This window comes from Rhea pennata, chromosome 1 (genome assembly GCF_028389875.1).
Source record: "Rhea pennata isolate bPtePen1 chromosome 1, bPtePen1.pri, whole genome shotgun sequence".
NCBI classification, from domain to species: Eukaryota; Metazoa; Chordata; class Aves; order Rheiformes; family Rheidae; genus Rhea; species Rhea pennata.
This window is the reverse complement of record NC_084663.1, coordinates 212,935,623-212,962,247: the sequence shown is the minus strand read 5'-3', so window position 1 is coordinate 212,962,247 and position 26,625 is coordinate 212,935,623. Positions and strand designations below refer to the sequence as shown.

General features: G+C 44.1%; 1 protein-coding gene across 3 annotated transcripts in view; it reads left to right on the top strand.

The window, feature by feature from the left end:
- The first annotated feature begins 3,576 nt into the window (after positions 1-3,576).
- MYO7A (myosin VIIA) overlaps positions 3,577-26,625 on the top strand; it is a 72,900-nt gene continuing 49,851 nt past the window's right edge. For all 3 annotated transcript variants that reach the window (XM_062578264.1, XM_062578253.1, XM_062578245.1), the window contains exons 1-13: positions 3,577-3,687; positions 4,968-5,120; positions 10,673-10,857; positions 11,798-11,919; positions 13,937-14,079; positions 14,173-14,286; positions 15,135-15,288; positions 16,009-16,085; positions 17,227-17,346; positions 18,672-18,814; positions 19,269-19,479; positions 20,845-20,980; positions 21,654-21,760. In XM_062578264.1, the coding sequence (XP_062434248.1) occupies positions 3,589-3,687; positions 4,968-5,120; positions 10,673-10,857; positions 11,798-11,919; positions 13,937-14,079; positions 14,173-14,286; positions 15,135-15,288; positions 16,009-16,085; positions 17,227-17,346; positions 18,672-18,814; positions 19,269-19,479; positions 20,845-20,980; positions 21,654-21,760 (1,764 nt within the window). In that variant the 5' untranslated portion in view covers positions 3,577-3,588. The remainder of the gene's footprint in view (positions 3,688-4,967; positions 5,121-10,672; positions 10,858-11,797; positions 11,920-13,936; positions 14,080-14,172; positions 14,287-15,134; positions 15,289-16,008; positions 16,086-17,226; positions 17,347-18,671; positions 18,815-19,268; positions 19,480-20,844; positions 20,981-21,653; positions 21,761-26,625) is intronic.

The window sequence follows — 26,625 nt, the reverse complement described above, 5'->3', positions numbered from 1 at the left end:
GTGGATTAATAAGTACCTGAGTGTGTTCAGTGCTGAAAGTCCTCAAGCTGGCAGCCAGTTGTTTCACTAAGAACAGAAGATAAAGGAGAGAAGTCACAAGGAAATGAAGAGGTTTCCTGTTAATCTTGCAGTCATTTTTCCAGAACCAGTGGTTGCAGTGTTCTTCAGACCTCCGACCAAGTATCACCCCTTACTGGAGAGACCAGAAGAATTTAAGTGAAGAGAAGCAAAGTAATTCAGTTGCCTTTAAGACTCCAGAAGTGCCCAGCCGTATGGGGCACTCATGCTAGCTGGCCAGTGGAAGAACATGGCTAGTGGGCAGAAATTTTTCTGCTAGAAGACCTTTACCAAAAGCCATACTGTGGATTAAGTCTGAGAGTGTCTTGCAATCAGGAGGCATGGCTAGGCTGAGGGTCTAAAACACATTGCCCACAGCTCTCTGGCATTCATGGTGGAATACATGTAGCAGGCAGAGAGAGGGCCAAATACTACTGTAAGATTTTGGAAATGCTGAAGAGGAAGAAAGTCGTCATCATGCAGCCGTGCCCTGAGGTGGTGGAAGATCAGGAGAGAGACCAGGGCAAATGGACACTACTTCGCAATGTCAATCAAGCCCTGAAGCCCACAACTCTTTTGGCGGTAAGACAGGGGGTCTCAAGCTCCAAGAATAGCTGGTGACTTTCAAATTCATTTGAAATCTGTCTCACTGTTTGATGGGATCCCTGTACTGCTTGTGCCAGCTTCTCTCACCTTCTTCCCGGACCTTTGTGACTCCCCAACTGCTGTAGCTTCCCTGTGGTGCAGTATTCTTGTTCTTTGCAATTGGAAGTTCCTCCTAAAACTCCTTTTCATGAATTGTGTTGATCTGTGTATGTACATCATGATGTTCCCTCTTCCTGCATCTCTGTTGGATTTTCAATGTCCTTAGGTTGTGAGGTCCTTATGGCAGTCTGCCCCAGAGCATTTGGAAGGGCACTGCTGCCTTCTAGCTAGCGTCCTCTGCTTTGAGCAGGAAGAATTGGACCATTTAGTTAGTGTAAAGAGATACACAAGTATTTCTGTTTCTCTAGTGCTCTGTCGTGTGTCTAGGAAAATAAACAGCATCAACATGCAACTTATCAGGCTGTCCCCTGGAGCTGGTAAATGCATGAATCACACTGATATGCCCTGAAATTCATGATGTTTGCTGTTTCTTTAGACTTTCCAAAAGTCATTGCATAAGCAGAAGGAGTTTAACTGACTTCCATGGATTTTGTATCAAACCCATTAAAGACAGGGAAGGAAACGGGTTGACAGTCTGAATGAGTGATGTCATTTTTTAACCCTCTATGCCCTTCTGAGCTTGCCAGCTTAGCCCATCCCATCAGACTTGCTTTTTTTACCAGTATTAAGAATCGCATTGTGATATATTTGGAAAGAGCACTTTGAGGAGACTAGCACCCTGTATATTAGGTAGGCAAAGCACAGAAGTTGTTTTAGTGGCAGTACAGAATCAATTTAACTTGCTGATGGTGGACTACCTTTTTAACTCAGCTGTGTGGTAACAGAACAGCCTATGAAGCAGGTGGCTCTTGCAACTATGCAAAACTAGATATAAAACCAAGGCTTCAGGATTTTAGGATTTTTGGTCTAGAGCAACTTTTACACAACTGCTGCAGTGTCAGAAGGACTCTGCTGAGCAGGGCCTGAGATCCCCATCTCTTCTTTCTTTGAGACCTCGATCAAGTTACCTACCTACTCCGTGCATAAATTTGTTCAGTTATGCAATGAAGATAATAGTGCTAAATAATACTCCAAAATGCTTTCAGAGTCCTTGAACCTAAGGAAAGAGTGTTGATATAAGTGGATTTATAATATATCTATGCATTACTACATTCACATGTTTTTCGCTTTTTACTGAGTTATTGGAAGTGAGGCTAAGGCAGTTAATGAGCCAAAGGTCCAAATGCTATTTTTGTTTATGAACTGAGTGAAGATATTTAGAACATCATCGTCTGAGGAAAAGAAAACCTCTACTAAAACTGGATCCTCAGCTCCATGTAAGCAGCATGAGTTTGTTGATGTTGAGGTGAAACATAGCAATCAGCTGGCGAGGGTGGAATCTGCCACAAAATGGCTAGGCACTACTTGTATGTAGTGTTTTTCCATAAATGGGTACCTGGATAGAGCTGTATGCACCTGTGGCATCCACAAATTAGTTCCTCTTTCTAGTCCTGCTGACTGGTGAGGTGGAAGATACAGGTTTGACCATGTTTTATAATGCTTGGACATTAAAGAAATGGCCCCTGGATTTCTTCAATTCCCATTACCAAGCGTGGAATTGAAGGCCCATAATGTCTACCACACTGGATCCAACCAAATCTCTAAGTACTTTGTCCGCAGAAATGGTCATTGGTAGATGTTTAGGGACGATGGCCTAGCAGAGCATGCAGAGAATCATCTTTTCTATTGCTTGTTCTTCCTTCTCCCAGTAGGTTTTCAAGATTTCCAAAAGTAGATATTGCATTTGGATCGTGCTTAATAGGTATGAATGGAGCCTCCAGGAATATGTGCATTAGGCATGGCTCCAAGATCCACAACATTAAACTGAGATGTGTGAAAATATGCATTATTTTATTTGGTGCAAACTTGCCTGATAATAATTTAATCAAGTGAGTCCCAGTTAGCATCTCTTTAATTAATATTAGTTGCAGGAAATAATTCCATCTCATTTAAGAGATCACAGGTCCTGCTCAGGAGTTTGGTTTGGGGTGATTTTTTTGTTTGTTTGTTCTGAGGAAAACAATTTCTTAAAAAGTCTGTGTGCATTACAGTAACTTAATATCCACAGAATTCATCAGTGGATTGCTCCTACGCAGCAGGACTGATAGAGGTCTGAAGGATTGCCAGTGACATGGAGTGAGAAGAAAGCGGTCAACTACCCATTGCATCTTCCAAAATAAAAACAAAGAGGCCTCAAATCAAAGAGGTGACAAGTTCAAAATACACTAAGGGGCACAGCTTCTCCTGCTATCTATAGTTTAACTCTGCCTTCAAAATTATGAATGATGAAAGTTTGCACAGCTTCAGAAGGCGACTGGACACACAGCACAAAAATTCTGAGAAGTATTATATGTAAAAAGCCCACTTACAAATTGCTGTAATTGGGAGAGCATCTTGGGGAAGTATCTCTACCTGTCTGTTATGTTCCTAACCTTTCTCTAGCCATCCCCTTTTTGCTGTCTCAGAGGGATTGTAATGTATGTCCATAGTGATCATCTGCAAGGAAAATGGTGCAGACTTCCAGACAAAGATTTCCAGAGCTCCAACTGTTTCCTAAGCATCATTTTCTAGGCTTGCTCATTCTATGGAGGAAAAACTTCTACCTGCATGTTTTTTTCTGCCTCTATCACTGTTCTGTAACCTCTTGCCAAATGCAGTGTGTGACCAGCAACCACTCATGAGGTCATGAAATGGAGAGGCATGTCTCTGCCATCTACAAAAAATCATGAGTATAAAATTCAGTATCTACTATCCTAAGAGGTGCTGAGCCTTCATCTGCAGCCACGATGTAACTTCTGTTTTTGGTTCCAGGGGGATTATGTGTGGATGGACCTCAAAACTGGTCGGGAATTCGATGTCCCCATTGGAGCAGTGGTTAAACTCTGTGACTCTGGGCAGATCCAGGTTGTCGACGATGAAGACAATGTACGTACAAAGGGTTGTGATTGCTCATCAGCTCTATGACTGTTGCATGCACAGGCCCCAGGTAGGATTAAAAGCATGACCTCAGGTGCCATTCAAAAGAAAAACCTAACTCAAATCTCATTAAAGACTATGGGATTCTCTCCATTAATACAGTGAGTGCTGGAACTGAGCCACAGCTTCAGAGAAGTCGCAGCTCCAAACCAAATTCCTGCCAGACAAGGTGCAGGGTAAACAAATAAAAAGGGACAGGTTACAAAGGCCAAGAAGGAACAACCTACAACATCAAGCAGAGAGATCATAACAGTACAGCCCAAGCCCAGTTAATGGATCGAATTTTGTCTTTTCCCAATGTTTCCCAAACTCTAAGTGAGAAAAGGTGCTCATATAAAAGAGTCATGAAGTTCTGACTTCATCATTGACCCTTTGTATGCCCTTGTATCAAATGTGCCTCAGTTTCCCATCCGTAAAACACAGGATAACAGTGCATCCCTACTTTCTTGATTGTGTTTAGAGTGAAATGGTAAAAAGCTTCTTCAATATAACGAGGACATAGGTCTCCAAAGTGCTTTAGACAGTGTTTTGGGTGAACTAACCTCCAGCAGCTGCTCCTCTGCTGTATCCAGCCCCTGCTGAGCCCATATCTTCACATGGCATGTCCAGACAGTGAATCTCCTTCATTTTCCTATCTCAACTTCTGTATAGCAATGGTTATTTCAGAGGAGTATTTATCTTACAAACAGATAACTGAATGCTCTCTTTCCCTTCTGGGAAGGTAGAAAGAGACTTTGGTATAGTAGTGTCCTCATGTCTAGTCTGCAATGGTTTTTGAAACCCTTCAGAAATGGTCAGTATAAATGACACTCTGCCTGTATATGTATAATTTTGTTGCCTATGTGCATCCCTCCCTTTTTTTAAATCATATTTTTTTCTACTCAACAGTACTTTGTGGCAGAAGGATAACCAGTGATGTGGAAATGTAGTTGTGTGAAATGAAGAACAAACCTGCTATTTGTTAAAAGCTCTCCTGGTGTGCTGGGTCTCCATTCTGCCCTAGATTATGCCCTTGCCAGGATGGCTCATGTCTCATGTTTCTTGCTGCTCTTGTGAACCAAAAGATATTTTCCTTCTTCCACCATGACTTCAAATTAGCCACTGTCATACCCCAGGAATACAAGCTGTAGCTAATGCTCTCTCAAATTCTTGTTTCATTTGGTCTTTCTGGCTGCCACTTGTCTCAGGGGTATCAAGTTTTACTTATCTTTCTCCACCTCTCTTCCCAGGAGCACTGGATTTCCCCACAGAATGCCAGCCACATCAAACCCATGCACCCAACCTCCATCCATGGAGTAGAGGACATGATCCGCCTTGGGGATCTGAATGAGGCCGGAATCCTCAGGAACCTGCTGATCCGCTACCGGGAGCACCTGATCTATGTGAGTGTCCACCCTCTTTCCTCTTACTACACCCCATGCTCCCCTTAGCTCAGAGGAGCAGATGTCAGGGACCATGTGGGCAATCTCTGGATTCAGCTGAGTGCCTGGATTTCTACCTTCAGCTGGACCCAGGCAGAGGAGGGCTGTTGCACTGTTATATTCTGCTCCTTTAGAGGACACTGTAGAGTTTCTGGCTACTCCAGCAGAAGCTGAAGACCCTATGATTTAAGTCCCTGCCACCTCCCTGTGTAACTCTTCTGGAAGTTTTCTAGACACACAGTAAGTTTCTGTGCACCCAACAAGCAAGTCAACTCAGGCCACACACAGACTACAGTAACACGGAAGCAAAGCCTTTGGAGACTGGAAGCTATATGTGGGCTTTCTACTTTCACTTCTGTGGAGGAAGGATAAGGAGGCACAGGAGGATCCCCTGTATTGTCAATGTAGAGAAAAAGACATGTCCAGATATTAATTCAGATCTTAGTTGGAATTAATTACTCCCTGGAGTACTCTCTAGGGAGCATCAGCCATTTACAATGATAAACTAACAAAAGTTGGAAGGGTCATATTCACACTTGAGGTGGTGTCACCATGTATATAGAGTGCCCATGGTGGTCACCAGAGATCCCAGTACAGCCAACAGAGGCGAGACTGCTTTTCTGCTGTCCGGACCTTGATGCATGTAGGACAAGCTGAACCGCTTTAGAATTGCTGGCTGAAGATCAAATATCATAGAGCAATCTAGGTTGGAAGGGGCCTTTGGAGGTTCAACCCCTGGCTCAGATCATGACCAGCTTCAAAGTTAAATACTCATGGGACTGACTAAATTCAAGCAACCTTAATGCCACCAAAGAAGTGCAGATAGCCAATGATTTGCACCTGATAGGCTCATTCAGAGAACATATATTTATTGCTCCGTTTTCTCTTGTTTGTGGGCACCTTGCAGTGGTACCAAGGGAATTTCCACAACTCCCTCTTGCTCTGTGGGAAGATCGGCAGTAGGCTGGGTATTTAGTCAGTGGTGTTCGTATTTCTCTCCTGGGGGTCCCTATGTCATCGGGTATGTGCCTGTTGCCTCTCTGAGTGAACCGAGGTCTTCAGATAAGATTTCAGGTGTATAATATCAGATTTCCCATGAATAAAAGAAGCTCCTTTATGAAAGCTCCTGTCTGTGAGCTCCCTCGGTAAGCTATTCACAGGCATCCTGGGGGATTATGAACATGAATGGCCACGGGGCAGAAAGTTGTTTGGCAGCATCGTGCTAATAAAGGTTAATGCAAAGGGCAGCTGCTAACCTGGAAATGAGCGTGGGCCGTAATTCGGGTTGGAGTGGCTCAGTAACCATGTGGTTTCTTTGAAGAGTCTTTGGGTTTGATGGTGATACAATGCATAGCTTGACAGAGGCACACACAAACCTCTGCACATGTCAGTGAAGGCTCAGGTACCCAGCCTTAGATCTCATCCCTCTAGTTCCACCCCTCTTAGAAGATGAGATCTAAGGCTGGGTACCTGAGCCTTCACTAACATGTGCAGAGGTTTGTGTGTGCCTCTGTCAAGCTATGCATTGTATCACCATCAAACCCAAAGACTCTTCAAAGAAACCACATGGTTACTGAGCCACTCCAACCCGAAGAGGGGTGGAACTAGAGGGAATAGATTTGTGCCCAATACAATAAATATTGATGGCAGTTTTGCAAAGTCAAGGTACCATGTTGATGTCTTGTGGCCAGGAGTAACTAGTCCCTTGAGGTGTTTTTTTCCTGAGGTTTAATTTGCTTTCTCTCAGATGTGGCAAAGCTCACTGTGACTTTACCTCTACTGTTTGGAAGGGTTTCTGAGTCTACTGAGGGATGATTCTTCCAGTGGGACTTCAGTCCCTCATTTTCTTATCTCCTTAGCTTTATGGAGGGATAACTCTGCTCTAATAAAATATAATTTTCCTTTTTCTCCTCCCTTACATATTCCACCTAAGACAAATTGTGGTGGGAGGGTAAGTATGACTCTTTGAGCTGTCATTTACAATCACTGTCATGCCTTCTACTGGCTCACTTATTTTTTAAGCATTGTGGCATTGTGGCATTTAAGCATTTTAAGCATTGTGGCATTCTCATTTAATTTGCACCACCATTGCTGCTGCTTCACAAATGCATTGAGAACATCATCTCCTTCACTGCAGAGCTTGGCCCTTATGATGGCACCTTCCCGGAGCTGGAAAGTCCTCAGCCTGTGAATGTGGTATTGGATGGCTAAAGCTATTAGCACTTTTCAGTAATGACTTAAGCTTGGAGAAAAGAAACTTCTGCAGCAAAATGAGAAAAACTTCAGCAGAGGCTTGTTGCCTGTGGTTTGGCTTGCATGTGCTGAGGGAAAACCAGACTGAACAGCACAGACATGTGGTAAGGAGTCTGGACTCCTGAGCAGGGTTAAATCTGTTTATGTTTATCTGGAGATGAGCACAGTGCCTTCTGCTTGCTAAGGGTTGACAAAATGCAGGAGTATTTAGTAGAGCTCTAACCCCATAAAAATCCAGATGAAGTTAGCCACAGAGTTCTGGGTACTGAGGGAAGCAGGCTCAGAAAGGATTTGTTCAGGGCTAATTAATATGTAGGTCATGCAGGCAGTAATGAATGAGATGTAGTTCCTGATGTAAATGGTCAGCTATGGCAGAGCCCCTGCCTATCTGTAAAACTTTTCCCAAAGCTTTACTCTCACCCAGCAATAGAAACTAGAGAGAGAATACTTCCTTGGAGGTGCTCTTTGGCCCCTCATCAGCAAAGTGGCCAAAGTTTTGCATACCATCAGAGGCTAGAACTGGGCAAACAGTGGGTATGTATCAACTAGGAATGACCTACGAAAACAAGCAGCGGCATGAGAATTTCTGCTGACAAAGTCCTTCACAGATCACAAGGGAAGGGTCAGCGAGAGCATCCAGAAAGCATTCCTGCAACTAATGGTTAACTCCTTTAAAAGGCTTGCTGGCTGTATTCAGGCAGGGCAGAGAAAAGTGGCTGAAACACAGGGATCTCAGGGACCTCTGCAAAGAGGAAGTCAAAAGAGAGAAAGAGGTTTGAGGAAGACTATTAGAAACGTCCCCCAAATTAGCCTGTCAATAACTTCGGAAGCAGCAAAAAATCTTCCTGGTGTCCTACCTTGAACGGCAAGGGGACTCAGGGTCTCTGGGGATCTTGGTGACATAATCCTGTTCAGAAATAGAGTTCGCTCCTCCTCTGAGCACTGAACCCATCTGCTCTGTCTCTGTGGAAGGCTGCTCTGGGACTTCACCACTCGCTTACTTCGATACCTTCTTCTACCATCCAGCCAATGTTGTTTCACAGCCAATTTTTACCTTTTGGGATTTGTGACAACCTTGTCCTTGAGCTTAAAGAGGCTTTTTGGTGTCCTGGCATGTAACCTCTTTATTACAGGGAGAACTATTGTACCCTCTCTTTAGTCACTATAAATTCAAACCCCACCTAGGACTGAGTAGAAAGTTGTTCTCTGGTGCTGGCCAGAGTCAGGTCTCAGAGGGCTTGCAGCATCCCTACCACAGGACAGAATTGCCACCTACTGGTTGCCTTTCAGGAAGCCTGTGCAGGTGGGAAATACTGCACAGACAGTGGAGACTGAACTATCATCTCACCCCACTCAATCCTTTTCTGTCACAGTCAAGGGATACTAGTCTTGGACATGAAAAGCTTGACTTGGGCTGCCAGTTCATGTCTCCCTTTCTCTCTCACCAGCACAGATAGTTATTTTACTGCCTTCAGAAAGGCAGCAAAACAACTCAGATTTTCTTTATTAGTCAGCCAGTTTGCAATATGCAGCCAGCAGAGTACAGAGAGATTTTTTCATGGTTCACAAGCATCCTTGCCTATACCACTTTGCTCCCTTGTGCTGGAGACCTACTTTTGGTACTTTTAGGTCATGCAATTATAAAGCTGCAAGATTTACTTTTATACTGAAATGACTTTTTTTCTGGAAAGAATATTTGCAGTAGTAGAGACAGTTTCATAACTTGTTCCACCAGGAAACAAAAGTAGGATTCATTTCACATAACTTTAGTGCCCAAAAGTTAACCTAAACAAGGCAACTTGGATTCCTTTGTAGTCATGGAGTGAAGCAGCAGTTTCTGCCTCATGCCCCTTGTTTAGCCCAAGATGGAGCCCAGTTGATTTACTCTAGACATGAACTTTCAGACAACCAAAGTTGGGGAAGGAGATCCTTACTCTCAGCCACGAGTTTGGGATGTGGCCAAGCCTCTTAGTTCTCAAAGCTACTTCTGAGTGGGATGACAAGGTTTTTATTCTTGTCAGACTTCTTTTTGCTGAGGGTTTTGAGAGAAATGCCTCCTGGAAGTGCAGAAACAAAAGAGTAAGGCACCACAAAGTTTTTTGCTGTTCAAGGCCAAGAATAGACTCTACTTATCTGAGGGCCACGATTTCCCATTTTCAAGAAATGTGTTTGTTAACAAAAATGTACCAATTGGCCACTAATTAACCTTGGTACGTGCTACCACATGAAAATTGTTCTCTTCCTGCCAGTGGTGGATGAAAGGGCTTTTTGCATCCTCTTCTCCCTGTATATGTTTTATCTGCTGTTACTTACTTTCACCTTTGCCTTCAGATGTACAACTAGGTTGTAGTCAATTGCTATGACTAGTTTCACAAGAGGGTCTCTGGTCACCATGGGTGAGGAAGAAGTACTGTTCACAAGGCTGTCCAGAGGCTTCATATACCTATATTTACACCTTCCAAGGACAGCAAGGAGAATACAGAGCAGGCATCTTTGCATGCCTGTGATGGATCATAGGCTTCCTGTATCTTTCTCTGCATCCCTATGGCCACCAAGGTTAGCTATGCAAAAAGTGTTATATCTAGGGAGTAAAGGAGAAGATGTCTAACACCTCTGCACAGTTTCAAACTACACATATTGGATGGTCAAAATGCCATTTCAAAAATGACTCAGAAATAACCAAGAAGTGATATGTCAGGGTTGCATAGGCCACATCCATGTCCAAATGACAGAGTTTAAATTGCAGCTAGGAAAGATTAGGTTAGACAGAGATAACAGTGAAGAAGAACAGATTGCAGAATGGTTTAGTGGTTCTGTTGGTGTAGGTTTTTAAAAATATATTAGGTAGACATCTGCCAGGAATGATATAGGTTCAACTGATCCTGCTTTTAGAGAAAGCAATGATCTCTAGATCCCGTTCATCTCTAGTGGATATGTGCTGGCTCTGGAGATGTTTTTGCAAAGATGAGTTTGACTTCAAACTCTGAATCCAAACTGAGGAGCATCTGAAATGAATAAGATTAAGGTTTGAACCTATGTTGTGTGAGAGTGGGGCTGAATACCGACTGATTTAGATAGCTTGAAAGTTCCGCTTCACTTTTGCTCCAGGCTTCACCCTACAAGCATCTTTGGTTGAACATCATCCTTCATCCAGCTCATGAAAAACTTTAATTTATCTGGCCTCCACTCTCCATCCAAGCTGCCACAGCTCTCAGACAGGTTTCACTGTCCCCATAAATCTTCATGTGCTTCTCCTCCAGACATACACTGGTTCAATACTGGTGGCAGTAAACCCCTACCAGCTCTTACCCATCTACTCACCGGAGCAGATACGCCTGTATACCAACAAAAAGATTGGGGAGATGCCACCACACATCTTTGCAATTGCTGACAACTGCTATTTCAACATGCAGCGCAACAACAAGGACCAGTGTTGCATTATAAGGTGGGTTGGTGAATTTCCAAATTGGGTCTTGTTCTGCAAAAGAATGCTGAGCATCTGCAACTTGGTTGCTAGTGAACAGCTTATCAAAAAGAATCAGAAATTAAAAAGACCCATAAGGTCTTCCATCCGCCTATTCCCAGTTCAGGGCTGTTTTTTGCTGTATATTTCTACTGTTCACAGTTAAAGTTCCTAGTAAATATGTTTTATCCTTCTTTTGGTAATTATATGACAACCCAATAAATCTCATACTCATCTTAAACCTCCCCTTTACATTTGTCCCAGTATTTCTGCAGAGATCTGCAGAGTTCTACACATTCTGCACAAGGATGGGCCAGGGACAAGCATGAGTGCTGGACCCTTGATTTTCACTGTGCTCATTCTTGGCCTCCTGGAAATGTCCAGTCACAGTTATGGGGATTATTCACCCCAATGACTGCTGCAAGTGGCAGTGTGGGCTAGATTTGGCTCCCTCAGCCCTCCAGCACTATCCCATCTTGGAACAGGTTTGCATGCTTTTAGGCTGCCACCTACTCCCTCCAGGGCAAGCAATACCTAGACACAAGTTCCAGTGCATAAAAATATTACTCTGCTGGGTTGCTGCATCCCACACACATTATTTCAGCTATCTGGGAGTCAAAAGAATATGCATTAATTATTACCTTGGAGGGCCAAAAGAGCATCATGTGGGACCCACAGGAGAGTCAGGACCAAGCACAGTGCAACGTGCCAGTGGCCAGGAAATGCAGAGAAGTGAGGATGCAAGGTAATTTGTCCATGGGACCAGGGTTCAGCCCCAGTGCCCTTTTATTAGTCCCTTTTAATCACTTATATTGGCTACCTTGTATGCAGGACAGGCCATAGAGTCATATCAAAGGATATGGGGACACCAGCAGGGGTGTGGCAGGGCCTTCACTGACCTCAATTCCTGTTGTCTTTGCAGCGGTGAATCAGGAGCAGGGAAGACAGAAAGCACCAAACTGATTCTGCAGTTCCTGGCTGCTATCAGCGGTCAGCATTCCTGGATTGAGCAGCAGGTCCTGGAGGCAAATCCCATCTTGGAAGGTGAGACCTTGGATGACAGAAGGAAAAGTGTTCGCCGATAGCAATTTCGAGGTGACAAATATGCAACTGCACGTGCATGACAGTGTGATAGCAATGGCCTGAGTTATAAGTGCTCAGCACTGGAAGTGAAAAACAAACATTGTACTGAATCGCTCTTCTTTTTCTGCCCAGAAAAATCAGATTCAGGGACCACAAAATATTGTCAAACATGGGTTCCTGTTGTTTCGTTTTGAGTTTCAAGAAGTGACAAAATGCAAAAATTTCAAATGCGCCAATGAAAGCATTTGTTAAATAGTCTATTTGGTTTCTTTCCATTTTAATTTATTTTTCACAACAAAAATGTGCTCTGATTTGGTCTGTCATTTTTTTCATTAATATTTTTGACAACTATTGTTAAAAATTAAATATTTAAGCTGATCTGAAGTATTTTCAAAATTTCTTTAAAAATGAGAAGTGTGGTTTTTTCCACTTTTAAGCAAAACATTCCCCCCCCACACACACACACCAATTTCAAAATAGAAATTAGAATTTTATCTAATTCTCTGTATAGTTTTGGATTTCAAAAACGTTGATCACCAGGCACATAAAGCTCTTCTGAAAAAAAACTCACAACCTCTTCCAGTGTTGCAATTATATGTGGATGCAGAGCACCAATATGATGTAAATGCTGTACTCAACAAATTACCTCAAGTGTTCTGCTCAATCATAATTGCAGAGAAAAGACCCTTATTCATATTCTTTGCTGGTTCAGCTGAACGTGCAATTAATTTGACCAGAGCTTCAGAAACTAAACACCTGTAATGGCAATAAGCAATAGCAAAACAAATCTTTCCTTGACCAAGATTAGAATGGGTCTCAGTAGAATAGAGAAAAATAAATAAATACAACTCAAGAGAGATCCAGGTAATGAGGATCATTATTCTCAAAGCTTTCCCTCTCTGCATTCAGCTACAGCCTTCCTCAGCTGTAAGCAGCTGTGGCGTTAAGATGCTGCAAGGGCTCTCAGTGCACTGCAGAGCTACCTGACGGCCTCGGTAGAAGGCAGTGTGGCATGTGGCAAGTGCATGATGTGTTTGCAGCACCCTGGGGAACACACGTGTAAAGGGATCAAGAGCTTACGCCAGGCAGAACAGACCTGGTGTTGATAAGTAATAGGATTTAGAGGGAGTCTGTCTGCGGTGCAAGCTCAGCTTTGGGCTCGAGTTTGTGGGCTGAACCAGACGTGTTGGCTCTCTGGTTCTTTGAGTTGAGGTTTGAGGATGCTGGACCAGTACAATCCTGTCCTGCTTTCCCAAGAGAGCCGATCCCACCAGACAGCCAATGTACTTGTTACTGGAGCTGGTACAGCATCCGACCCAAGGGAGTCCTTTGATTGTGTGTGCTAAAGTATTGCAGTAGCGTGCTTAATCACACCCAGGGCTCAGGGGAAGAGAGGCCCTGAATTCAAACTTGTTTCCAGTGCCTGCAGCACTCCCCACCCAGCAATCTTGGAGCATAGGTGCCAGGGTGAATGGTCTGCAGCCACATGAAGGGCGGACTTACGTACAGTCTGTTTGCAAGGCAAAGTCTCCCTCTGGAGGTTGATTTAGTTCCTCTGCCTTCCCCTAAAGGATGAGCTCTTTCCTTTCCATCACAGTCAACAAATCACTCACCAGCAGCTCCGTTATTTCCCGCAGAGCGTCACTTTGCACACTGTAACATCCTCCTGCTGGCCTTGCTAAACCCTCTTGCGTTTTATCAGCTGCTTTCAAAACCCCTCTCCTCTAGACCTTTTTCCTGGATAAGGTCATCCCATGCCTCCTTCTCCCCTCCATATTTCCCAGCACAGAGCTATCTACATCATATCCTGCCTTTCCATGCTGAGATGATCCTGAACCAATCGCACATAAGGGAAAAGCTGTGGGGCTGATTTAACCCTTGTAGCCCCTCAGCACTGTTTTATTTTTTCCCTCGAGACCAGATCTATGATCCTGCCTGTGCCATGTCCTCTCTGACACACTGTGATTCTTCCCTGCAGCTTTTGGGAATGCAAAGACAATCCGTAATGACAACTCCAGCCGATTTGGGAAGTATATTGATATCCACTTCAACAAGAGGGGAGCCATCGAGGGGGCAAAGATTGAACAATACCTACTGGAGAAGTCCCGGGTCTGCAGACAAGTAAGACTCTCCTAAAAGCATCAAAGTGGGCACTTGATGAACCCACTTTTGCAGTGTCCTTCTTGAGGATCTGACACTTCTCTTCTATTCCAGGCCCAGGACGAGAGGAATTATCACGTGTTTTACTGCATGCTAAGAGGAATGACAATGGAGCAGAAGAAGAAACTGGGTCTAGGGAAAGCCACTGACTACAACTATCTTGCGATGGTGAGAGCACAGCAGAGTAGAGGTTTGGATGTGATGTGTTCGCCGAAGTAAAGCTGTGAGAGATGTTTCCTCTGCAGCCCAAGAGGCTGCTTTGCTACTTATGACCTTCTTGAGTCTTAGCCACAGGGCCTGTGGGACATCTTTACCCCGCCACAGGCTTCGCAGTCCTAGAGCAGCCCCAAACCCTGCATGAAAGACAGACTAGATCCACTATTCCTGGGAAACAGGACCCAGGCATGGATGGTTTAGATATTTTGTGCCCAGGTCATTTGTTTGGAAATAACCAGGGTGTTACATAGACACAATGCTCTCGCAGTAGATGATGGAAGAGGAGATGTGCATGGATGGGTGATGTGATCTCATCAGTCTCTACATCCACACAAACTGCAGTGTCTAACACAGCCAGCAGTCTTCAGCCCCGCTACTTATATATTGATGTCATTAATCCCAGAAGGGCTGCTGGAAGCAGGGGCAATTAAGGCCAGACCATCATCAGTAAAGGAGCCAGCCTTCCAGCTGGATCTCTAGGAACCTTCACCATGTTTCCTTCTGTCTCTTTAACCCGACTTCAGGCAGTCTTTTCTCCTCTGCTGATTGCAGCCAGACACAGGGTAGCTGGGGAAGTGGGACCGTGTAGATCACAAGACTGAGCACTTCATCATAGCATGCACCAAAGGGTAGACCAGATCTGCAGGTTCAGCATCATCTGTTGCTTATTCATTCCTTACACAAAACATCTGCTGCTTTTGGGTAAAGCTTGGCTAAGCCTCAGATGCCTTAGGGTTACACCTGTCTGTGCTAGACCCACTCAGCCTTACCCTGAGTGGGTGACCTCTTTGCCTTCCCAGGGTAACTGCACCACCTGCGATGGTAGAGATGATAGCAAAGAGTATGCGAATATTCGCTCTGCAATGAAGGTCCTTATGTTCACCGACACTGAGAACTGGGAGATCTCCAAGCTGCTGGCTGCCATACTGCACATGGGGAACCTGCAGTATGAAGGTAAAACACGAAGCACAGGGACATCTTCCAGTGCACTTTTACTTCATATTCTGTATGGTGAGAGGGAGCCAAGTTTCAGGACAGAAGACTGTATCCAGCCACCTGTTACAGTGCTGTGCCAGGGACTCAGGTGCTTATTGTAACGCATGTAAGGACAAGAAATGAGGAATGAGTCTCCACTCTCAGGGCTGCCAGACTCCAGTATGCTCAGTGGAGAAAGGGGTCATGTTAATCCATCTGTAGTAGGACTATCAGTGTGTCATTCTCACCTCTCTGGTACCTGTCCAAGCAGCCTGGGACTGGCAGCCCTTCGCTGCAACAGTCTCAGACTGAACATTCAGCAGACTCAGGTTTTGCAAGGAGAGACGAATGGAGCATTTTGGAAGTGCTTGTACAATTGGACATGCGTTTGCGAAGGAAATGACATGGTGATTTAAAAGCCTCTTTGAAAAACAGAACTTAGCCTAAAGCATCAACTTTGGGTAAAAGTATTTCTAGCATGTAAGTCATTTTAGAGTGTCTAGCAGAACAGAATACAGGTCCCTTGCACGCAATGCCAGGACTCTGTCAGCCACATAAACTCTTCTTTCCATTCTGATGACCAGACTTTGCCTGGCCATCATGTGGAAGCAGTGGAAAAGGGCCTTTCCACCACCTGATCTACCTTCTGCACAACTGCGATGCTTGCTGATGGCTTTCCCTGTGCCATTCCCCTTCTAGCTCGGACCTATGACAACCTGGATGCCTGCGAGGTTGTTCAGTCGACATCATTAATCACTGCAGCATCATTGCTGGAGGTTAGTGGCTCTGGGGTGTTATTGTCCCCTTCTCAGCTTGTTTCCATGACTGTGGATTCTTAATACTGTGGCAAGGCATGGAAAGTCTCATCTGAACCAGGCTCTCTTCGCACTGCCAGCTCTAGAAGACTGAAAGAGGCCTGGCTAAACCATACTTTACCCTGCACTAGCAGCATGAAGGTAGGTATTTCCACCTGAGTTTGGTTTCTGAACCGCCTTTGCAACACTGGAGAGAAACAAACACTTCTGGGGCACATTTCACATCATCCTAAAAAATGATGTCCAAAAAAGGTCACTCCCTAAAAGAGCCTGTTTCTCTTAGAATTGGTAAGGTTGGAAGGGACCTCTGGAGATCATCTAGTCCAACCCCTCTGCTCAAGCAGGGTCACCTAGAGCATGTTAGACAGGGTTGCAGCAACAAGGATCACCCCCCTTGCTGAAGCCTGGGTTTGAACCACGGACCTTTAGGTCTTCAGTCTAACACTCTCCCAGCTAACCTACTTCAATTTTACAGTTTTGTTAAATGTAAAGAGAGTTCATTATGGTAGCCAAGAAGGAGACATCACCTGCACCATGTGTGTCTAAAGTAAGATGAGATGACCCCCATGCAAACTGGCCAAACAGCTCCACAAGCTGGAGCACTCATCAGTGTCCTCCGCAGGATATGACAGGGCTTCCTCAGGGTCAGCAGCTTTTCTCTGTGAGCTCCACTTGATCCCAGAATATGACCTACAGCCATCCAGAGGTGTTTTCACGTACTTTCAGGACTGAAGTTTTCCCTGGCTTGAACTCAGGAGTATGAAAGGGGTCAAAGGGATGCAAAGCTACATTGGTGCTGGCAGGATATGGCTCTGCAGGCCTAGGGCAAGCTTTGCTTTTTCAACTCTTATCCTCAACCCTTAGTAATATCCAACATTAACTCACAGGAACATTTTCCATAGTAAAAGACGAGCATGTATTAAGGCCTGTGACCTCACTGGGATGTTTGCCCTGTTACAGCAAATAAAAGTCACTTGCTTCCACCTGTGGGAGGCCGCACAGTTCCGTTCTGGCTCCACACGATCAGGCCAGTAGCCCAAGTCTTTATAAAGCCCTTTTATGTTATGAAGTCAACAACAGTGTCTGGTGGTGCTTTTGGCAGGTTGACCCTCAGGATGTGATGAACTGCCTTACCAGCCGTACTATAATCACAAGAGGTGAGACCGTCTCCACCCCCCTCAGCATGGAACAAGCGCTCGACGTGAGGGATGCTTTTGTAAAGGTAACTCTTAGGATGTTCCTTGACACTCCTGTAGATAAATTGAATAAATCTGCCAGTTTTGAGACCAGAGCATCCATCCCTGAGGAAAACTGTCTTACTTGGTCTTGCATGTGTGAGTTCAGATTAACAGAATGAGTCCTACTTGCCTTGAAACTTTGCTGTTGGTGGGACATACAGAAAGATGAGATGGAAGTAGTTTAGAGAGCTTGGTCTTCAGGGGCTTTGCAATCTGGACTTGAACATGTCCAGATTAAAGGGTGATCTGTGGAAGGAGCCAGCATCCTAAACTGAACTTGTCTCAGCTTCAGGGAAATACCCCAACTTGAGTACCAAGATTAGATCCTCCTGCCACAGTCAGTAGAGCGGCAGTAATTCAGAGCTACTTTACTAACATGAGCAACACTCCTACCTGAATTTCATGATTTGGGCGTGTCTGTAGCTGTAAGTAAAGCTGAACTTCCCTGGAGTAAGGACAGAGTTGTTTGGCAGACACAGAGCACTTACAGAGAGCATCACACAAGGTTTTGGGGCAGTGAAGGTTGGTGGGATAGGTATACATCACTGCTGTGCTGTCTGCATCCCCATGTAAGGTTGCAATGCAAGCACCAGTGGCCTGCTGCAAATGCTGCTCTGGCCTTTTGTGGCATACTCTGGCCAGCTTGACCCTCCACTCTATCTGTTAGGGCCTAGTAAATCAGGTTAGCTGTTTTAATGTGTAACTGGTCTGCAAATCCAGTTGGTGACTTTTCCAGCAGTGATGGGCCTTTGCATCAGACTCTCCTTCAGAGAGTCTTGCTGTAACTTATACAAAAGCAACCAATATCACTGTAAAATACACATTTCTGGGAATACTGAAATAGCACAAGATAAACTGTTTGGACAGTGCTGCAATATTTAAGAAGGTCATTACCTTGTCCAGGCAATAAGTCCTTGACTTGCTTAGCAATGTAATATAGAAAGAGAGATGATTAGAAACTGGGGGAAGTACTCTGGGTTATCCTATAACCATAACTTCTGACAAATGAGATTTAGAACAAGCGCATAAGTCCAAAATTTAAGAGTGCCCAAATCTGGGATTTTGTTTTGAGTTGTCTTCAGTCTAGGTTTTCAGGTCTTTTATCCCTGATCTACACAGTGGTTCTTGCAGTTTTATACCATACTGAGTCTACCATAACTGGCCTGTTGGGGACTGTGTCCCTTGGGGATTGTCCCATAGCTGGGTATGCTCTGCAAGTATCTGTGTTGGCACAGGCAAAATGATGCTGTAGGCTAGCAGGGTGCACTGCAAACCTTTTTCAGTGAATTCTATCTTTGGGATATTGCAGGGAATTTATGGGCGGCTTTTTGTGTGGATTGTGGAGAAGATCAATGCTGCAATTTACAGACCTCCTTCCCAGGAACTCAAAAGTGTCAGGAGATCCATCGGCCTCCTTGACATCTTTGGCTTTGAGAACTTCACTGTGAACAGGTATGGAGCCTACAAAAGGAGACTGAGGTCTTAACCCTCCTTCACCATCCAAGCTCAGGGTCTTGCAGTCCTATTACCTCTCCCAAGATAAACAGGAATGGGTTGCATGAGGCTTATATCTGCATGAGAGACAATCAAAAATAATCACTTTTATGTTACAGTAGACAAGATATTTCCTTTTTGTTCAAGTTTCCTATTTGTTCTAGTACTGGCCACATAGTAACCATAGGACATAACCTCAAACTGATAGGTTCAGACTAAACACGTAAAAGATTTTTTTTTTTCTTTGAGGAGGGAAAACAATAATCTTGACCAATATGGCAATTCTCTATTAACAGCAGCCTTACTGAGTGGTTGATAAGGTCTGAGAGCATTGCTTCAGGCATGGAAAGCAATGGAGAAGGATCAAGTATGGTGGATTTAAACTAATCATTTCTTAACCTTACCTCTACAGTTTTGAGCAGCTTTGCATTAATTTTGCTAATGAGAACTTGCAGCAGTTCTTCGTGCGCCACGTCTTCAAACTAGAGCAGGAGGAGTACAACCTGGAGAACATCAATTGGCAGCACATTGAGTTCACTGACAACCAGGACGCCTTGGACATGATTGCCATCAAACCGATGAACATCATCTCCCTCATTGACGAGGAGAGCAAATTCCCCAAGGTGCGTTCAGGGCTCACACTGGTGCCCTATGAGAGGTCTAACCAGCCACATATATGACACCAGATATAGGATGTAATACACATTTACCAGTGGGTTACCTATTCATAGTTTTCTATGTTTTAGCTAGCATGTTTAGTTCTAGCTGTCATGTTTTCTCCCACCTGTGCCACAGTCATAGTTATGAACAAGTCAGTATTTCTAATGGAAGAGCGCACCTGTAAGGGTGTAAGAGCAGCTTCTGACAAAGTTTAAGAGAAAGTAATATTAAATATACTCCCTTTGGATTACTATTTTGAAAATAACATGACATACCACAGATATTTGGATTCTATGACCATGGAACATTGTTTGAAGACCAACAACTGGTGGGGAGAGATGGGATTCACCTCACCAAGTGGGGCACATTTGCCTTTGCAAACAGGTTGGCCAGCCTAGTAAAGAGGGCTTTAAAGTAGGTAGGGGGCGGGGGTGTGTCATACAGGCAGGGAAGGCACCAAAACACAAGTTGGGTTGGGGGGCCTCCAATGGGTGCATGCAGCTGGGGATGTGCATTTGGGACATGGCTATGGGCGACCCCTGTGCACCCTTCCTGGGAAACCTGCAGGCATGACCACCTCTTTAAAATGCATGTATGCCAATGCATGTGGCATGGGGAACAAACAGGAGGAGCTGGAGATCTGTGTGCAGTCGCAGGGCCATGATCTCATTGCAGTCATGGAGACATGGTGGGATAACTCACATGACTGGAATGCTGCCATGGATGGCTATGTGCTTTTTAGGAGAGACAAGCTAGGAAGACAAGGTTGTGGAGTTGCTCTTTATGTGAGAGAGCAACCAGAATGCATCAAGCTCTGCCTAGGCAGGGAGGAGGAGGAGGCAGTCAGGAGCTTGTGGATAAAGACCAAAGGGCAGGCCAGCATGGGGGACACTTTTGTGGGTGTCTACTACAGGCCACCTGACCAGGAAGAGAAGGTTGATGAGGCCTTCTATAGACAGCTGGAGGTAGCCTCATGATCACAGACCCTGGTTCTCATGGGAGACTTCAACCACCCTGACATTTGCTGGAGGGACTACACAGCAAGGCACAAACAGTCCAGGAGGCTCCTGCAATGCACTGATGACAACTTCTTGTCACAAATGGTGGAGGAGCCTACGAGGAAGGGTGTCCTGCTGGATCTTGTCCTTCTTTAATTTCTGCACTTGCTGCACTTGAGAGATCCCCTCCAACACATCTGTCATCAAAAGAAATGTATGTGGTCCCCCAAGCCAAAAAAGAAACACACCATGTTTAGTTGGAAAATGATTTTAATTAAAAAAAAAAAAAAAAAGCCTAATTAAATGTCAGATCTTTTCCTATGTGCACAGGGAACAGATTCCACAATGTTACACAAGCTGAACTCCCAGCACAAGCTGAACACCAACTATATTCCACCGAAGAACAACTATGAAACCCAGTTTGGTATTAACCACTTTGCTGGAATTGTTTACTATGAAACGAAAGGTATGGCACTGCTTCTGGGGCACTGCTGCTGCGAGGGGATGCTTGGGGGAAGGTGAACTGCTGCTGTGTTGGAGTAATTATACTACTAATATGCGTATATATACATATATGTACACACACACACATACACTGTAATTCTGCTTCTGGACGGTAGCCTCTGGCACTGCCAGTGTGACTCTTTGCTGGCCGCAATGGCTTGGCCCTTAGGGAGTGCCTAGGAGCTGGAAAGTTTTGTGCTCTTTCACTTGTGTGTGCCCAAGTCAGAACTGCAGGCAAAAGCCCCACATGCATTTTTTGACTCAGCCTGCAGATGTGCCTGTCTTCCTCCTTTGATCCACCTTTCTCTGCCCACTCCCCCATTTCTGTTCATCCTCCCCGATGAAATCTGCTGAGTTCCCGTTCAAGTTGTGGCTCTAACTAGGGCATTTAATTTTGTCATGGGGTTCCTCAGCATCCTCTGGAGGGGACTGCGTGCTGCTCTTTGTCTTAGGACAGGGCAGCATGTCCTTAGCTGACGCCTAAGCAACTCTAGAGCTGAAGGACACATTTTCGTTAGTTTCCTGAATATAGGAGACTTCCCCAAGAAAAACTAGTAGCCCAGTGACTAGAGGTTGTTTACAGGACACATACTAGCTGTGTCACCTACCTGTGTGTTGTCCCATTATTCCTCTAGGTTTCTTGGAGAAAAACAGGGACACGCTGCATGGAGACATCATTCAGCTGGTGCATTCCTCAAAAAACAAATTCATCAAGCAGATCTTCCAAGCAGATGTGGCAATGGTAATGCAGACTGGAGGGATCTTCATTTGGGTCTTTTCAGAAGGAGGATGGGGGGCATTTCCGGGAATGGATAGAAGATTTGGAGAGTCACATAGTTTGGGGTGTGTTTTGAACCTGTTAGTGTGAGGGAGCAATCAGATACTGTGATGCAGTGTCGCACTCCCGGTTCACTGCATTCAGTTCCCAAAATGTTCTTTTGTGCTGTGGTCGCTCAGCTGCTAATTATGTAGGGAACAAGACACAGTTGTGTGAGGGAGAAATATGCAGTATATAGATATGAAGAATAAAGTCTGTGATCACATAAACTTGAGAGACGAAGAACTAGCTACTGCTGTGGAATAGATGGCATATATGTATGTATATATGTATGTATGTATAATAGAGTGAAAAAAGAAAACCAGATGACTGCTCTGAATGAGCTAAAGATCCAATGCAAAAAAAATAATGCTAAGTACTTATAGACCAGAGTGGAATGAAGTGACAGGCTTTAAAAATAACTATGCAGAACCTGAAAGCCTCCACACACCGGTCGTTATGGCCGAATCCTCCACTCCTTCCTTCGGCAAAGCCACGGGGTAGCAGAAGATGTGAAGATAAACTTTTCTAAAGCAATCAAGTGGTTTAAGTTTTGGAGTGCTGTTTCCAGAGGCCAGCCAGTTCCACTGATGGCCCAAGGGACCTGGGGATTTTCAGGAATGCCAGACAAATTTAGGTGTTAAATCCCTTGGCTGTTAAGGGAAGAAGATGCCTCTGTTCCTAAGCAACTTCTTAAAATATGCTTTAGGCATTTTTGTAAGCCTTGTTCTTAACCAGTAGCCATTCAGCTTTGCTCCTTCTGAAACGAATGATCGATACCATTTGACTTCATTAGGAATATGATGAGGTTTATCAGCCCCCATTAAGCTACCAACTGGCACGACACTCCTGGTAGGCTTAGAGTTATCACCAGATGGAGAGACTTTTGCTGAACTAGATGATAACTCTTGTAGCATCAGTGATGCCATTTCCTTTGCTTTTTATTTTTTATTCTTTTTTTTTTCTTTATTTTTGTGCAAGCTTTGCAGTTCACCTTGGAAATGATTTCTTGCTTGTTTGGGTAGTGCAGAGATGCAATCTAAGGAATTAACAAGAAGGAGCTCTCAGGTTTACACAGTCATGCAGACTTCTTCACTGGGACACCTACCAAGCTGTCACCTTTAAAAGATGCTGGCAGTATGTCTCAGCAAAACTGAAATGTCCACCTGGATATAGCCTCAGACCTAAGAATTGAGACCTGTTAAAGCATAGAGCACTTTCTTGAGATAACCCCTTTCCTTTCATAGTTTTATTCACCATCTTAACATTAAACATCTTAAGAATATGTCCCTAATGTTGGTCCTTGTGCTTTGATACTTTAATGATCTCTGCTTTTCTTATTTGAATGGTAGATTTGTAACCTGTCATACACACAGCTGCAAGAGGAGCAAACATTGTATGTTCTAGCTCCTCTAATAATGCACAAGGTTAGTGTAAAATTGGAGAGTAGAGATCCCCTACCAAGCTTTAAAAACACTACGTGAACAAAACTGCTGAGACAAAAAGGATCTGATGCAGGGCTCAGCTCATTTTGCCATCGCCTTTTACCAAAATTTGATAATCTTTGCAGCCCCTTTCTTCAAACACATCCCCTGAAAGGACTGGATGAGCATGGGTTATAGGCACTGACTGTGCGTGGCAAAAAGCAAGGCTCTTCTTGGCAGCGTGCACACCTTCCTTGAGCATCAGGGAGACAAGCTGTGGGTAAACCTCCCAGAGACATTGAGGCCAGCTCAATCAAATAAAATTATTTATCAAATAAAATACAGGCAAATAAAATTATGGGGCACTTTTCTCAGTGTCTTCCAACCTTTGAGACCTTCCAACCTTGGGAGCTTTTTAAGGGTTTCATGAAAAGGGTTCCATATTTGCTTTGCAGCACTCAGACTTTCTAGTGGGATCTTTCTATGCCAGAAATTTTAGAGAACCACAGATGAGAAAAGGCTTAAAACTACCCAACAGTGTGTGTTTGAATATTGTGGTAACTGTTTGGCCCCTGAAACATGACCTAATCTTCATGCACAGTGAAAACTGTGTGCGGTGAACTGGATATTGCTGGAGCATACTGGGCATTTAAGGCTGGTTTGTGCGTGCCCATCATTGAGAAGAGCTATCTGCATGTGTTTGCTGAACTGGAGCATTGCTTTGAATAGTGTCGTTTATACAGATATACAAAATGACAGATTCAGTGGGAACTAGACACAATTCTCAGTTATCAGCCTTCATGATCTGACAATGTTGCTAGGGTAGGAGGTAGAAGGAGCAGTGGGGGATAGAAATAAGAGGTTGGAAGTAGGTGAAGAGGAAAATAAACCTCAGATCTGGAGGAGATTCCCCTCAGCCAAAGATTCTTTCCTGTAGAAACTAATTAACTGGATTATAGCTAGGGGAGGAAGAAAGATATTTTATAGAATTTTTGTAAAAATGTGCTTTTCTTGTTGTCTTCCAAACTATTGTCTATTAAGAGCATTGGTCAAAGGACAGAAGAGATGGGCTAAGGAGAGGGAAGTGGGAAGGACTGAGAGTGAAAGGATAAAGAATGAGGTCAAAAGGTGCGGAAGACCTGTTTGCGAGTGGCAAGAGCTGGAGAGTGATGGTCCCCTCAGCTTCAGGCATGTGAACATGGAGAGAAAGGGGAAAAGACAGGAGGGGGATAGACAAAATCTAATTAACACATTTTGTTTGTGAGATGTTATAAGAGCTGGACCTCCAAGACTGACAGTGTTAGGCTCCCATTTCAGTTATTCCTTCTTTTCACTATTTGCTCTTCTCTGTCTCTGTTTTTTGTTTTGTTTTGTTTTGTTTTTAACTTGTGCTTCGTGTAGTTTCTCTGTGGCTATGCATCCAGCACTTTTGGCCAGTCGCCCACACCCACACCAAAGGTAAAATAAATACATGAGTTCCTCTGTTGTATATTCACCTCTCCTTGGCAAGGTTTGTGCTTTGCTCTTGCTGCTTTATTCCCCTTCCTGTGTTACCTGTAGAGGATTGGTTTTAATTGACCAATGTGACTGCAAGCATTTTTAGGGCTTGTTCAGTAGATACAGCAATATGATTTGTGCCGTGTATTTGTAGGATTCAACCTAGAAGAGCTTTGGAGTGATGGGAATTCGGTTTGGATAAAATCAGAACCAGCCTGAGCCAAGATGTCTTTTTTTCCTTCATGTTTGAGTCACTGTCGTTAACTTTAGACTGCTCGTTCATGGAGTTTAGCTGCTGCCTATCACTGTGCCATCACTGGCTTCAGTGGGACATTGCTGCTCCACGTAGCTGTGAATTTGCCCTTGTTTTCCCCTTTTAGGGGTGGGAAATTAGACTGCTAAGGTGCAAAGAGAGACTCTTGGATTGCATTTCTGGGTTGCTTGGAAATACTATCATTCTTATGGGTGGTTTTAGGTTCTTGTTCAAGTGAGAGCTCAGATCTATGCCTTTAAAGGTGCAGAAAATACTGAATTTCACCATATGCAACCAAACAAGCTCTTGGCACTTTTTTTATGCCTTTTCAGATACATCTAGTCTCCTAACTGGTTCTGATGACTTCCTAAACCTTTCCTGATAGATATTTGGCCATAGGGTAGTATATTGAGTGCTAAAGGTTTCATAATGCTAGCTGTGTGACTCTGCCCACATTTCCATGACGACCATCCCACAGCCTGAGGACTATGTTAGAGATAGACCTAACTTTCAAAATCCAGATCCTTGCATGGGGCTGAATTTTAACCCTTCTTATCTCTGCAGTGTCTCAGGGTGCTTGGACTTGGAATTCCAATGAGTGTGACCTGACCCAAAATGACCCAAAGACATGTGTTTCACACCCAGGCTCCTTCCCCTCTGTGTCATGACTGCAAAGTGTTCACAGAATCACAGAATGGTTGAGGCTGGAATGGACCTCTGGAGATCATCTAGTCCAAGCCCCCAGCTCAAATAGGGTTACCTAGAGCACGTTGCCCAGGAACATGTCCAGATGGCTCCAAGGATGGAGACTCCACAACCTCTCTGAGCAAAATAAAGTTTGGATAGCAACATTTTGTTGGGCCCCTCTGTAGGATTTTAGCAATGCCACATGCTAAAAAAAAAATCCCCTTTGGACTAGGATATGGTGAGAATTGTTATACAAAATCCATTAGGAATGCTCAGGCCCACATTATTTTTACTGAAGAGAGTAACAGGAGATATAGTGAAATGGGAGAAATAACACATTTCTATGCTTTTTATTTTCATTGTTGTTGTTATTGTTGTTGTTGTTGTTGTGGCTCTCATAATATGGCCTTATGTTTTGTAAGTTTTCCAATGAATAATAGTTAATAATTGATCATAATTGTTAGTCACTGAGGCAAGGGTGGAACAGTCAGATTTAAAAGTTCTCCAAATATGTCAATATCAGTAAGCTGTACAAAATGGGATTTTAGTTCAGAATAGTAATATTCAGCACCGTTACATAGCCCTGTGTCAGCTTTGCATCTCAAAGGCCTTTTCTGGACTGTGCAGCCTTTAGGAGAGAGAATCTCTTCATCATATGGCACCACAGAACCTGCTGTGAGAGCACCTCGGCTTTCAGTGGTTATATGGAAGCCACTTTTATGACCTTATACATAACAAACGATGAGCATCATTGCCCACAGCCTTCAGAGAGGGTCTTGAGAAGCACCATTGGCATGGCACACGATTGCGATTCTGCCACTGGAGAGATGCAAAGTTTATTAGTTTCTGCTAATAAAGAGACGTGAGGAAGATCGTTGCTCTAGAGCCTTTCCCCAAAACATTACCAATGGTGCATGTTTCTTCCACCT